Source organism: Mobula hypostoma, chromosome 8, assembly GCF_963921235.1.
Source record: "Mobula hypostoma chromosome 8, sMobHyp1.1, whole genome shotgun sequence".
NCBI lineage: Eukaryota > Metazoa > Chordata > Chondrichthyes > Myliobatiformes > Myliobatidae > Mobula > Mobula hypostoma.
Window position 1 is genome coordinate 21,158,603 of NC_086104.1, and position 15,556 is coordinate 21,174,158.

At 42.7% G+C, this 15,556-nt stretch overlaps 1 protein-coding gene across 1 annotated transcript in view; it reads right to left on the reverse strand.

Moving 5' to 3' along the window:
• The window catches only part of edaradd (EDAR-associated death domain), a 95,272-nt gene that overhangs the window by 5,748 nt on the left and 73,968 nt on the right, over window positions 1–15,556 (reverse strand). The window contains exons 4-5 of the mRNA XM_063054996.1: window positions 7,071–7,119; window positions 401–477 (exon numbers count right to left, since the gene is read on the reverse strand). Of these exons, the coding sequence (XP_062911066.1) occupies window positions 401–477; window positions 7,071–7,119 (126 nt within the window). The remainder of the gene's footprint in view (window positions 1–400; window positions 478–7,070; window positions 7,120–15,556) is intronic.

A 15,556-nucleotide genomic window follows, 5' to 3' on the forward strand; every position in this document is an offset into this window, starting at 1 on the left:
ACCTTGTGGTGTACCTGTGCTGATGGAGATTGCGGAGGAGATGTTGTCAATCTAATCTGACTGGGGCACAGAGTACAGAGATGAAAAAGAATTTCTTTAGCCAGAGGGGGGTGAATCTGTGGAATTAATTTCTACGGACGGCTGTAGAGGCCAAGTCATTGGGTATATTTAAAGTGGAGGTTGATAGCATTTTGATTCGTAAGGAAAGGTTATAGGGAAAAGGCAGGCGAATGGGGTTGAGAGGGAAAATAGGTCAGCCTTGATCGAATGGTGGAGCAGACTCGAATTAATGCATCTTTTCAACATGCTGGCTAAGCTGAGGGCAGAATGCTTTGAAATTTAATCTTTGCATAAGCTTTTAACTTAGAAGGTAATAAAGCAGAGATAAACTTGTCTCTACCCGTCTTGTCCAAGGCGTTGCAACTAAATGCTCCAGGTTAACAGTTGTTGTATCCTGTACTGGGAGATCTGAAGCACCTGTCAATGATATTAATTGAGCATTAGTAAATGCTGAAAGATGGCATTACTCAAAACTGTAATAACTTCAGAATGAAATACATCCACCCCCCTCACCATCATCTAACTTCAGATATATTACACAGGGAATAAATATTTCTTGATGCACCTCTCTTAGTAAAATCCAGAAACACTGCCATGACATTATTGAGCTATATTTTACACATCTTTGCTAAGCAGATGATATAGTGACAAAGCATTGGGGAGTGTAGGGCTCCAATATTTTGCACTACAATGTGACAGCATGCAGGCTAGTGCATTCAGTTTTGCATATTGGCAAAGCCTGACAAAATTAATACAGATGATAAGAAATAATGAATGATGGTTCAATACAGGTGGGAAAGGAACCTAGAACTTGTTGTAGATTTCATATCTCACCGTCTGTTCTATTTTAGTGCTATAGGGTCATTGAGTAATACAGCACAGATACAGTCCCTACCTCCCTACCTGTCTGTGTCAACCTCAGTGCCCACCCATCCAGTCTCGATTTCCTGTGTTTGCCCCATATTCGTCTAAGCTTTGTCCCTCCATGTACCTATCCAAGTGCTCCTAAATGACACTATTGGACCTGCCTCAAACATTTCTTCTGGCAGCTTGTTCCATATGTTCACCACCCTCTGTGACGAAAAGTTGTCTCCCAGTGCCCTTTAAAATTTTTGCCCTCTCTCCCTAAATCTATGCCCCTTAGTATTTCACTCCCTTACCCCAGGGAAAAGACTGTTACCTTCCACCTTATTTTTGCTTTTCATAATTGTAAATATTTCTGTAAGGTCACACTTCATTTTCCTATATTCAAAGTTATAAAGACCTAGCCAGGTCTGCAACTCCCTAACACTCAGACTCTTTAGTCCTGGCCCCATCTTTGTACATCTTTTCTGTACTCTTTCTAATTTAACCACACCATTCTATAACATGGTGAACAAATCTGTACATAGTGCTCAAAGTGCAGTCTCATCAATGAATTATGCAACTGCAGCATAATTCCAATACTCACTGCCCTAACTGATGAAATTGCTTTTTCACCAGATTGTCTCCCTGTGACACTGCTTTCAATAAACTGTGTACCTGTCCTCCTAAGTCCCTCTGTTCCATGATACTCCCCAGTTCCCTATCATTCATAAATAGGTCTTTACTGATTTGGTTTTTCAAAATGTATCATCCCATATTTATCTGCATTGAAATCCATTTGCCACTCCTTGGCCCAGTGATCAAAATTGTTCTATCCTGATTTTTTGGTTACCTTTCAAAAAAAACTTCTGAAAGGTTTGGTTTTTCACACAAAAAGCTATGCCGACTCCTAATCAGACTCCTTCTAACCCTCACAATGCCCTCCAAAAACTTGTCCACTACTGATGACAGGTTGACTGGTCTGTTGTTCCCTGACATGTCCTTGTTATCCTTTTTAAACAATGGAACAACATTAGACACCTTCTAATCTTTCAGAAGTTCAGCAGTGGCTAATGATGAAGCAAACTGCTCTGCACAGACCTCCCCAACTTCCTTTCTAGCTTTCCACAAAGTGCAAGGATGCAGTTGGTCAAGCCCTGTGGGTTTATCCCCTCAATGTGCTGTAAGGCTGCAGATGCCTCTTCCTGGTATATGAATAGGCTCCAAAACATCTCCACTTGTTTTCCTTATCTCTTGAACAGCCATGATTTTCTCCTCAGTAAACACAGAGGAGAAATATTTATAAGAGGTCCCATACATCCCCTGTGGATCAGGACATTGCTGATCTCGAAGAGGACCTATTCTCTCTCTCTCTCTAACCACCCTTTTACTCTTAACATAGACGTGGAACTTCCTTGGATTTTCCTTAACTTTACCTGCCAGACCCATCTCAAACGCCCTATGCCCTCCAGATATCCTTCTTAAGAGTATTCCTAATCTTTTTATAGTCATTTGCTTGATTCTGACTTCCTAAACTCTATGTATGCTCCCTTCTTTTTCTTGACCAGAGCTTCAATATCTTTCATCAGCCAAGTTTCCTAAGCATGCTTTCACTCCAATGTTGTTCCTGTGGACCTGACCAATCCTTTACCAATACCATCTTAAAACTAATACAATTATAGTCACTAGAGCCAAAGTACTCCCTATCTGCCCCTTTTTACCCTGCCCCATTCTCAAAGAGATCCAATGTTGCATCATTCTGAAAAGGGTCCTCTATACTGTATATTGCCTCACTCATTAAAACTTGGCCATATAGGATGCACTCTACAGCACATAGATAAACATTGGTGAGGGTTAAAGGGGTCATATCAAAGTTTTTTCACCTCCAGTAGAAGTAGAAGCACTGGTGAGCTTTCCTGGCATTAGCATCAACATCGTGGAACTAGGACAGTATTAGTGATGTTAACTCCAAGAAACTCCTTGACTTCAGCACCATTGTTGTAAACAGGAGCTCGTGCACTATCATTCCTGAAATCAATGATTAGCGCTTTGTTTTGCTGACTTTGAGGGAGAGGTTGGTCATGACACCACGTCACTGGGCTCTCTATCTCCTTTATGTAAGAGAAACACTGGTGGGCTTATTTTTAAATTCAAGCAGAGCGTGTGCTATAATGAGGGTTTAAACTAATTTGGTAGGGGGATGAAAACTGAAGTGGTAGTGCTGAGGATGAGGTAGTTAGTTTACAAACAGAAGCAATGTGTAGTGAGACTCCTGGCAAGGAGAGGCTGATGATCGGGCAAAATTGCAGTCAACAGGATGAGTTGCAATATAAAAGGCAGACAAAATTGAAAAGGGTGAATACAGGACTGAACGAGTTATATCTGAATGCACTCAGTATACAGTATAAGTTAGATAAACTTGTAGCATAGTTACAGATTGGAATGCCTGATGTAATGGGACTCACTGAATCATGGATAAAAGAAGATTATAGCTGGATGCTTAATGTCCAAGGATACACATTATATCAAAAGGACAGGCAGGAAGGCAGAGGAGATGGTGTGGCTCTGTTGGTAAAAAATGAAATCAAATCATTAAAAAGAGGAGACATGGGGCAGAAGGTGTTAAATCGTTGTGGGTGCAGCTAAGGAACTTCAAGGGTAAAAAGACCCTGATGGGATTGATGTATACAGATCCCCAAACTAGTAAGGATGTGGTCTACAAATTATAATAGGAGATAGAAAACGCATGGCAAAAGGGCAATGTTACAATAGTCATGGGGGATTTCAATACGCAGGTAGTTTGGGAAAATCAAATTGGTACTGGATCCCAAGAGTAGGAATTTCTAGAATGTCTGTGAGATGGCTTTTTAGAGCAGCTCGTGGTTGAGCCCACCAGGGATCAGCTACTCTGGATTGGGTTTTGTGCACTGAAATAAAATTGGTTAGAGAGCTTAATGTAAAAGAACCCTTAGGGGCAAGTGATCATAATTTGATTGAATACATCTTTGAATTTGAGAAGGAGAAGGTAAAGTCAGATATATCAGTTTTATAGTGGAGTAAAGGAAATTACAGAGGCACGAGAAAGGAGTTGACCAGAATTGACTGGAAAAGAGCACCGACAGGGATGACGGCAGAGCAGCAATGGCTGGAACTTCTGGAAGCAATTTGGATGGCACAAGATATATACATCCCAAAGAGGAAGAAGTATTCTAAAGGAAAGATGACATGACTGTGGCTAACAGATAAGTCAAAGCCAAAAAGAGGGCATATAATAAAGCAAAAATTAGTGGGAAGTTAGAGGATTGGGAAGCTTTTAAAAGGCAACAGGAGACACCTAAAAAAGTCATTAAGAAGGAAAAAATGGAACACAAAAATAAACTAGACAATAATACTAAAGAGGATACCAAAAGTTTCTTCAGATACATAAAGTGTACAAGAAAGGAAAGAGTGGATATTGGACCACTAGAAAATGATGTTGGAGAGGTAATCATGGGGACAAGGGAATGGCAGATGAACTGAACAAGTATTTTGCATCAGTCTTCATTGTGTAAGACATAAGCAGTATGCTGGAAGTTCAAAGGTGTCTGGGATCAGAAGTGTGTGAAATTGCCATTACTAGAGAGAAGGTCCTTGGGAAACAGAAAGGTCTGAAGATAGATAAGTCATCTGGACCAGATGGTGTACACCCCAGGGTTCAAAAAGAGATGGTGAAAGAGATAGTGGAGGCATTAGTAATGATATTTCAAGAATCATTAGATTCTGGAATGGTTCCAGAGGACTGAAAATTGCAAATGTCACTCCACTCTTCAAGAAGGGGGAGAGGCAGAAGAAAGGAAATTATAGGCCAGTTAGTCTGACCTCAGTGGTTGGGAAGATGTTGATTACTAAGGAGGTCTCAGGGTACTTGGAGGCACACGATAAAATCGGCTGTTGTCGGCATTGTTTCCTCAAGGGAAATCTTGCCTAACAAATCTGTTGGAATTCTTTAAAGAAACAACAAGCAGGATAGACAAAGGAGAATTCGTGGATGTTGTGTACTTGGATTTTCAGAAGGCCTTTAACTAGCTGCCACACATGAGACGGCTTAACAAGTTAAGAGCCCATGGTATTACAGGAAAGGTACCAGCAGGGATAGAGCAATGGCTGACTTGCAGGAGGCAGTGAGTGGGAATAAAGGGAGCCTTTTCGGGTTGGCTGCTGGTGACTGTATTCCACAGGGTTCTGTGTTGGGACTTATTTTTGTGTTAAGTGTTAATGACCTGGATGATGGAATTGATGGCTTTATTGCAAAGTTTGCAGATAATATGAAGACAGGTGGAGGGGCAGGTAGTTTTGAGGAAGAACAGATGATACAGAAAGACTTAGACAGAATAGGAGAATGGGCAAACATTTGGCAGATGGAATATAGTGTTGGGAAGTGTATGGCCATGCATTTTGGTAGAAAAAAATAAAAAGATAGACTATTTTCTAAGTGGAGAAAAAAATTCAAAAGTCTGAGCGTAAAGGGAATCCTTGTGCATGATTCCCAAAAGGTTAATTTGCAGGTTGAGTTGGTAGTGAGAAAGGCAAATGCGGTGTTTGTATTCATTTCAAGAGACTAGAATATAAAAGCAAGAATGTAATGTTGAGGCTTTTTGAAGCACTAATGAGGCCTCACTTGGAGTATTGTGAGCAGTTCTGGGCGCCTTACCTTAGAAAAGATGTGCCGACACTGGAGAGAGTTCAAAAGAGGTTCACAAAAATGAATTCAGGATTGAAAGGCTTGTTACATGAAGAGTGTTTGATGGCTAAGGGCCTGTATTCACTGGAATTCAGAAGAATAAGAAGTAATCCAATTAAAACCTATTCAATGTTGAAAGGCCTTGACAGAATGGATGTGAAGAGGACAGAGCCTCAGAATAGAGGGCTGTCCTTTTGTAAGGGCGATGAGGAGGAATTTCATTAGCCAGAAAATGGCGAGTCTGTGGAATTTGTTACCACAGGTGGCAGAGGAGGCCAAGTCTTTATGTATATTTAAGACCGAGGTTGATAGATGCTTGATTGGTCAGGGCATGAAGCCATACAGGGAGAAGGCAGGAGATTGGGGCTGAGAGGGAAAATGAATCAGCCATGATGAAATGGTGGAGCAAACTCGCTGGGTCAAATGGCTTAAATCTGCTCCTATATCTTATGGTCATATAGTCTATAACACTGGGCAGGGTGCCACTTGAATGAAGCAATAAACTGAAGTTTTGCCTTCCCTTTCAGAGGGACATAAAATATACTGGAATAATTTTGGTGAAGTGTGGTGAGGTAATTCTTGGTCAGTATTTATCACTCTGTCAAGATATCTCATAGAATAGCTTTTCTTGCTATTATTGCATAATTCGTTGCAGGGGTTGTTGTAAGCAAGTTTACTGCTACATTACCTACACTAGGGACTTCTGTAGGTCACAAAGGTGAAAAATAAATGCAAGATTTTCTTTCAGTTGGGAACTCAGAATCTCGTTAGCTTTATGTAATTTTTAACCTCCAAATTAATACTCTGATTGTTTAGCAAAACAATTCTGAACTTAACATGTATTTCCAGATTTGTTTGGAAAAATGTACAATTTCCCTTTTGAAAAATTAAATTCTATTAATGTTCTTGATAATGCACTGTCTAGTTCTATACATGATGTCTCTGTCCCGCTTCATATTATCAGAGAATCATGGAATACACAACACATATTATCAAAAGTAAAAACTGAAAAGCTATCTGAACATTAAAACAGGTCCTCCATCAATTGTGCAACAGTGAGAAAGAAAACTCAAGCAGCACTGATAGCACATTATTTTAAATAAGCTTATCAGTCGAATCATGAAACTTCTTCCCTCATTATCAAGGTCCTGACTCATTTATTTTAAATCAAAGATTTATTTAATAGGTTAATGTCTTTATTTTAAAATATTGTTAACTAAACTAATATCACAGCACAATTTCAAGATGAATGATTTTAAAGTGGTACATTTCTTTGTCCTAGGATATTCAGCTAGCATTAAGTTTGACGTTGCTGCTGATATAATATAATGATATTCAAACATGCTGATTATGCAAAAAAAAGACAATCTGAATTTTATGTAAAACACATTGCGATTATATTATTATGCTAGGTGAGAATTGCAGATGTGTTTTTTAGTGAAGATACCTTTGATGCAAACACTGTGATCTGTAGCTTGAATAGGGTATTTTTCAATCTGTGGATAGAGAAGGATAAATGTATTAATATAAATATTTACAGTCTATCAGAAAATTGCTGGCTATATTCTTGTCCTGACATTTATTTTAACAGCACGTGTCACTGGTATGTGGCCCAAAAAGCACTATGCATGTGCATGGAGCATATAGAAAACATTTGAATGAAACATAGAAACATAGAAAACCTACAGCACAATACAGGCCCTTCGGCCCTCAAAGTCGTGCCAAACATTTCCCTACCTTAGAAATTACTAGGCTTACCCATAGCCCTCTATTTTTCTAAGCTCCATGTACCTATCCAAAAGTCTCTTAAAAGACCCTATCATATTCGTCTCCACCACCATTGCTGGCAGCCCATTCGATGCACTCACCACTCTCTGCGTAAAAAACATACCCCTGACATCTCCTCTGTACCTACTCCCCAGCACCTTAAACCTGTGCCCTCTTGTGGCAACCATTTCAGCCCTGGGAAAAAGCCTCTGACTATCCACACGATCAATGCCTCTCATCATCTTATACACCTCTATCAGGTCACCTCTCATCCTCCATCGCCCCAAGGAGAAAAGGCGGAGTTCACTCAACCTATTCTCATAATGCATGCTCCCCAATCCAGGCAACATCCTTGTAAATCTCCTCTGCACCCTTTCTATGGCTTCCACATCCTTCCTGTAGTGAGGTAACCAGAACTGAGCACAGTACTCCAAGTGGGGTCTGACCAGGGTCTTATATAGCTGCAACATTACCGTACTTCTCGACTCCTAAATTCAATTCCACGATTAATGAAGGCCAATACACCGTATGACTTCTTAACCACAGAGTCAACCTGTGCAGCTGCTTTGAGCATCCTATGGATTCGGACCCCAAGATCCCTCTGATCCTCCACACTGCCAAGAGTCTTACCATTAATACTATATTCTGCCATCATATTTGACCTACCAAAATGAACCACTTCACACTTATCTGGGTTGAACTCCATCTGCCACTTCTCAGCCCAGTTTTGCATCCTATCAATGTCCCGCTGTAAGCTCTGACAGCCCTCCACACTATCCACAACACCTCCAACCTTTGTGTCATCAGCAAACTTACTAACCCATCCCACCACTTCCTCATCCAGGTCATTTATAAAAATCACGAAGAGTAAGGGTCCCGGAACAGATCCCTGAGGCACACCACTGGTCACCGACCTTCATGCAGAACATGACCTGTCTACTACCACTCTTTGTCTTCTGTGGGAAAGCCAGTTCTGGATCCACAAAGCAATGTCTCCTTGGAACCCATGCCTCCTTACTTTCTCAATAAGAGGGTACCTTATTGCATAGGGTACCTCATCAAATGCCTTGCTGAAATCCATATACACTACATCTACTGCTCTTCCTTCATCAAGGCGTTTAGTCACATCCTCAAAAAGTTCAATCAGGCTCGTAAGGCATGACCTGCCCTTGACAAAGCCATGCTGACTATTCCTAATCATATTATACCTCTCCAAATGTTCATAAATCCTGCCCCTCAGGATCTTCTCCATCAACTTACCAACCACTGAAGTAAGACTCACTGGTCTACAATTTCCCGGGCTATCTCTACTCCCTTTCTTCAATAAAGGAACAACATCCGCAACCCTCCAATCCTCCGGAACCTCTCTTGTCCCCATTGATGAATCAAAGATAATCGCCAGAGGCTCAGCAACCTCCTCCCTCGCCTCCCACAGTAGCCAGGGGTACATCTCATCCGGTCCCAGTGACTTATCCAACTTGATGCTTTCCAAAAGCTCCAGCACATCCTCTTTCTTAATATCAACATGCTCAAGCTTTTCAGTCTGCTGCAAGTCATCACTACAATCACCAAAATCCTTTTCCACAGTGAATACTGAAGTAAGTTATTCATTAAGTACCTCTGCTATTTCCTTCGGTTCCATACAAGCTTCCCCACTGTCACACTTGATAGGTCCTATTCTTTCACGTCTTGTCCTCTTGCTCTTCACGTACTTGTAGAATGCCTTGGAGTTTTCCTTAATCCTGCCCGCCAAGGCCTTCTCATGGCCCCGTCTGGCTCTCCTAATTTCCTTTTAAGCTCCTTCCTGTTAGCCTTATAATCTTCTAGATCTCTAACATTACCTAGCTCTCTGAACCTTTTGTAAGCTTTTCTTTTCTTCTTGACTAGATTTATTACAGCCCATGTATACCACAGTTCTTGTACCCTCCCATAACTTCCCTGTCTCATTGGAATGCACCTATGCAGAACTCCACAAAAATTTCCCCTGAACATTTGGCACATTCCTTCCGTACTTTTCCCCGAGAACATCTGTTCCCAATTTAGGCTTCCAATTTCCTGCCTGATAGCTTCATAATTCCCCATACTCCAATGAAATGCTTTTCTAACTTGTCTGTTCCTATCTCTCTCCAATGCTATTGTAAAGGAGATACAATTATGATCACTATCTCCAAAATGCTCTCCCACTGAGAGATCTGACACCTGACCAGGTTCATTTCCCAATACCAAATCAAGTACAACCTCTCCTCTTGTAGGCTTATCTACATATTGTGTCAAGAAACCTTCCTGAACACACCTAACAAACTCCACCCCATCTAAACCCCTTGCTCTAAGGAGATGCTAATCGATATTTGGGAATTTAAAATCTCCCATCACGACAACTCTGTTATTATTACACCTTTCCAGGATCTGTTTCCCTATCTGCTCCTCTATATCCCTGTTAATATTGGGCGGCCTATAAAAAACACCCAGTAAAGTTATTGACCCCTTCCTGTACCTAACCTCCACACACAGAGACCCGGTAGACAATCACTCCATGACGTCCACCTTTTCTGCAGCTGTGACACTATCTCTGATCAACAGTGCCATGCCCCCACCTCTTTTGCCTCCCTCCCTGTCCTTTCTGAAACATCTAAAACCCAGCACTTGAAGTAACCATTCCTGTCTCTGAGCCATCCAAGTCTCTGTAATGGCCACCACATCATAGCTCCAAGTACTGATCCACGTTCTAAGCTCATCCGCTTTGTTCATAATACTCCTTGAATTAAAATAGACATATCTCAAACCGTCCGTCTGAGCACATCCCTTCTCTATCACCTGCCTATCCTCCCTCACGCACTGTCTCCAAGCTTTCTCTATTTGTGAGCCAACCGCCTCTTCCCCAGTCTCTTCAGTTCGGTTCCCACCCCCCAACAATTCTAGTTTAAACTCTCCCCAATAGCCTTAGCTAACCTCCCCACCAGGATGTTGGTCCCCCTGGGATTCAAGTGCAACCTGTCCTCTTTGTAAAGGTCACACCTGCCCCAAAAAGAGGTCCCAATGATCCAGAAATCTGAATCCCTGCCCCCTGCTCCAATACCTCAGCCACGCATTTATCCTCTCCCTCATTCTATTCCTATATGCACTGTCGCATGGCACAGGCAATAATCCCGAGATGACTACCTTTGAGGTCCTGCTTCTCAACTTCCTTCCTAACTCCCTGTAGTCTTTTTTCAGGATCTCTTCCCTTTTCCTACCTATGTCGTTGGTACCAATATGTACCACGACTTCAGGCTGTTCTCCCTCCCACTGCAGGATATTGTGGACGCGATCTGAAACATCCTGGACCCTGGAACCTGGGAGGCAAACTACTATCCGAGTTTCTTTCCGGCATCCACAGAATCACCTATCTGACCCCCTCACTATAGAGTTCCCTATTACTACTGCCTTCCTCTTCCTTTCCCTACCCTTCTGAGCCACAGGGCCGGACTCTATGCCAGAGGCACGGCCACTGTTGCTTCCCCCAAGTAGGCTGTCTCCCCCAACAGTACTCAAACAGGAGTACTTATTGTCAAGGGGTACAGCCACAGGGGTACTCTCTAGTACCTGACACTTCCCCTTCCCTCTCTTGACTGTGACCCACTTGTCTGGCCCCGGTATGACCACCTGTCTATAACTTCTTTCTATCAACTCCTCGCTCTCCCCGACCAGACGAAGGTCATCGAGCTGCATCTCCAGTTCCCTAACGCGGTCCCTTAGGAGCTGCAGCTCGACGCACCGGGTGCAGATATGACCATCTGGGAGGCTGGGTGACTCCAGGACCTCCCACATCTGACACCGAGCACAGAAAACCCGCCTCACACACACTCTACTTCTTTTCCGCAATTAACACAGGTAAACCTACCTCACCTCATTACCGCCTAAGCCCGTTGAGCCAAAGCCCTATCACTCTGCCACCTCTCACTCCTCTGCCCGCTGGATATGGCGGTCTTTTTTTAAAACTTTTCCCGCTCTACTGGCTGACGTCACATGCCTGCTCAGTTTTGCCTCTCTTTTACCCTGAGTAGTAAAATGCTTTCGCTCCGGTAGAATTAATAAAACTACCAGCAACATTGCATTCTGAACACCCCTGTCTCTGTATCAATGGTGCTGAGGTGAGGATGATTGAGACCTTCAAGTTCCTTGGTGTAAATATCTCCAACAGTTTGTCCTGGTCTGTCACTGTGGATGCTATGCCAAGAAAACATACTAGCACCTCTACTTCCTCAGAAAGCTGAGAAAATTTTGTATATTGTTGATGGCCCTCACCAATTTTTACAGATGTGCCATAGAAACCTATCAAGATGTATCAGATCTTGGTATGATAACTGCTATACACAAGACTGCAAGAAATTTCAGAGTTGTGAATGCAGTCTGATTTAGATGGAAAACAGCCTCTCATCTATTGACTTCCCCCGCCTCAGAAAAACAGCCAGCATCAACAAGAATCCCTCTCAACATTCTTTCTTCACGCCCCCCTCACCCCTTTCCATCGGCCAGAAGATACAAAAGGCTCAAGGAGAACTTCTATCCAGCTGTTATAACACCCTTGAACAGTTGTATGCAAGAAATGAAATCTTGATCTCAGAATCTGCCTCATCATGGCCCTTCTACTTTATTGATCCACTTGCACCGCACCTTCCCTATCACTGTAACACTAATACACAGTACATACTTTGGTAATAAATTTACTTTGAACTTTGAATATTGCATTCATAGTCATAGTCATACTTTATTAATTCCGGGGGAAATTGGTTTTCGTTACAGTTGCTCCATAAATAATAAATAGTAATAGAACCATAAATAGTTAAATAGTAATATGTAAGTTATGCCAGTAAATTATGAAATAAGTCCAGGACCAGCCTATTGGCTCAGGATGTCTGACCCTCCGAGGGAGGAGTTGTAAAGTTTGATGGCCACTGGCAGGAATGACTTCCTATGACGCTCTGTGCTGCATCTCAGTGGAATGAGTCTCTGGCTGAATGTACTCCTGTGCCCACCCAGTACATTATGTAGTGGATGGGAGACATTGACCAAGATGGCGTGCAACTTACACAGCATCCTCTTTTCAGACACCACCGTCAGAGAGTCCAGTTCCATCCCCACAACATCACTAGCCTTACGAATGAGTTTGTCGATTCTGTTGGTGTCTGCCACCCTCAGCCTGCTGCCCCAGCACACAACAGCAAACATGATAGCACTGGCCACCACAGACTCGTAGAACATCCTCAGCATCGTCCGGCAGATGTTAAGGGACCTCAGTCTCCTCATGAAATAGAGACGGCTCTGACCCTTCTTGTAGATAGTCTCAGTGTTCTTTGACCAGTCCAGTTTATTGTCAATTCGTATCCCCAGGTATTTGTAATCCTCCACCATGTCCACACTGACCCGCTGGATGGAAACAGGGGTCACCGGTACCTTAGCTCTCCTCAGGTCTACCACCAGCTCCTTAGTCTTTTTCATATTAAGCTGCAGATAATTCTGCTCACACCATGTGACAAAGTTTCCTACCGTAGCCCTGTACTCAGCCTCTTCTCACTTGCTGATGCATCCAACTATGGCAGAGTCATCAGAAAACTTCTGAAGATGACAAGATTAGTGTGTGTAGACACAGTTCAGCAGGAAGACGATGGCATCCTCAACTCCTAGTTGGGGCTGGTAGGCGAACTGGAGGGGATCTAAGTGTGGCCTGACCATAGGCCGGAGCAGCTCCAGAACAAGTCTCTCCAGGGTCTTCATGATGTGGGAGGTCAATGCCACCGGTCTGTAGTCATTGAGGCCGCTGGGGCGCGGTGTCTTCGGCACAAGGACGAGGCAGGACATCTTCCACAATACAGGAACCCTCTGGAGCCTCAGGCTCAGGTTGAATACATGGCGAAGTACTCCACATAGCTGAGGGGCACAGGCTTTGAGCACCCTGGTACTGACACCATCCGGTCCTGCAGCCTTGCTTGGGTTGAGACGTTTCAGCTGTCTTCTCACCTGTAGAGCTGTGAAGCCCACCGTGGTGGTTTCGTGTGGGGAAGGGATATAGTCATGAGAGCAGGGTAGGGGACTGTGAGGAGGGGTAGGAGGGGAGAGTGGAATATGTGTTGGTTGGGGGCCGACAAAAGATGGCTCATGTGTGGGATGGGCAGGGGCCACACTGTCAAATCTGTTAAAGAACAGGTTAAGTTCATTGGCCCTGTCCACACTGCCTTCCGCTCCTCTGTTGCTAGTTTGCCAGAACCCAGTGATGGTCCTCATCCCCCTCCAGACCTCTCTCATGTTGTTCTGCTGGAGTTTCTACTCAAGCTTCCTCCTGTACCTGTCTTTAGCCTCCCTGATCCTGGCTTTCAGGTCACTCTGTATTGCCCTTAGCTCCTCCCTATTTCCATCTCTAAACGCCCTCTTTTTAGCGTTCAGGATGTCCTTAATGCCCTTTGTCACCCATGGCTTGTTATTTGAATAACAAAGGATGGTTCTTGTCGGAACATTGCGGTCCACACAGAAGTTGATGTAATCAGTGATGCACTCTGTGAGCCTATCAATATCCTCTCCATGTGGCTCACAGAGTGCCTGCCTTTTGTTTTTGTTTTTGCTTTCCTTTAAAGCTACTTTGATGTACTTATGTATTGAATGATCTGTCTAGATGACATGCAAACAAAAACTTTTTATTGTTTCATGATACATGTGGCAATATTAAATCAATTACCAAATGGGACAGTGCTCAAAGTAGCAAGCATGCAACATAGCCTGTGAAAGAAGATATTTCAAGAATCTAAGCAATTGTTAAATTTCCTAAATACAAGGTGCAAGTCACTGACATTATTTTGTAGTGTGGCAATGAAGAAGGTGTATTAATATGGCACCTTTCATACCATGAATATGTTTTCCCCAAACAACAAATTACCTTTAAAGCGCCACCATTGTTGCTTTGCAAATCAGGCAACAAAACAGTGCACAAAAACTTCCATTAAGTTCTGGACAGTATCTTTTCCTCCATTTAACATTGTCCAGTTATGGATTGTTAACATTCATAACTTCTAGTAATACATCATGTATTAAGATGCTTGCACAGAATTCTGCACTGTAGATGTTGACAAATAACAGTTTTGCAGAGATGTCATCCTTACCACTGGTTCACACCTGAATAAGTACTTTTAAGACAAACTATCATTGCTATAATTGTTTGGACTTTGCTGGATGTTGCTGTCATTTTTCAACATAGGTGCCAATAACTGTCGAGTCCTGATCATACTCCCCTTACTATTTTTCAGCATCAGTCATGTAGAGTGTGTTTAAAGATCAATTGCACAGAGTACAGGGAAGGTATGTTCTGCTAGAAGGAAGGACAGTGATGGAAATATAAGAGAACCTTAGATGTCCACAGAGGCGATGAATTTAGTCAAGAAGGAAAAAGAACAGAGCACATGAAGAAGATAGAGAAGCCAGAAAAGAACTAAATAAGGGAATTTGGAAAGCCAGGAGGGACCATGAAAAGTTCTTGGCCAGTGCCAAGCACATAGAAGGCAGAGGGTAGTGGTTAAAGGGACTTATTCAAGCTGGAGGTCTGTAATTAGTGGTGTTCCACAGGGATCTGTGCTGTGACCTCTGCTGTTTGTATGTTTATAAATGACCTGGATGACAATGTAGAGGGTTAGTAAATTTGTGGATGACACCAAGATTGATGGAGTTGAGGATATTGTAGAAGACTAGTAATGAATACAGTGCGATATAGATCATTTGCAGACATGGGCAGAGAAATGGCAGATAGAGTTTAACCCAGATAAATGTGTAAGGTGTTGCACTTTGGTAAGGCAAATGCAAGGAGACAGTACACTGTTAAAGGCAAGACCCTTAATAGTGTTGCTGAGCTGAGAGATCTTGGGGTCCATAGTTCCATGAAAATGGCTACACAGGTTAATAGGGTGACTAATAAGGCTTATGGAATGCTTGTTTTTATTAGACAAGGCACTGAGTTCAAACATCAAGAGGTTATGTTAGGCTACATCTGGAGTATTGCATACATTTCTGGTCACTCCACTATAGGAAGGATATTGAGGCTTTGGAGAGGGTTCAGAAGAGGTTTACCAGGATGCTGCCTGGTTTAGAGGGCATGTGCTATCATGAGAGGCTGGACAATCTTGTGTTGTTTTATTCGAAGTGACG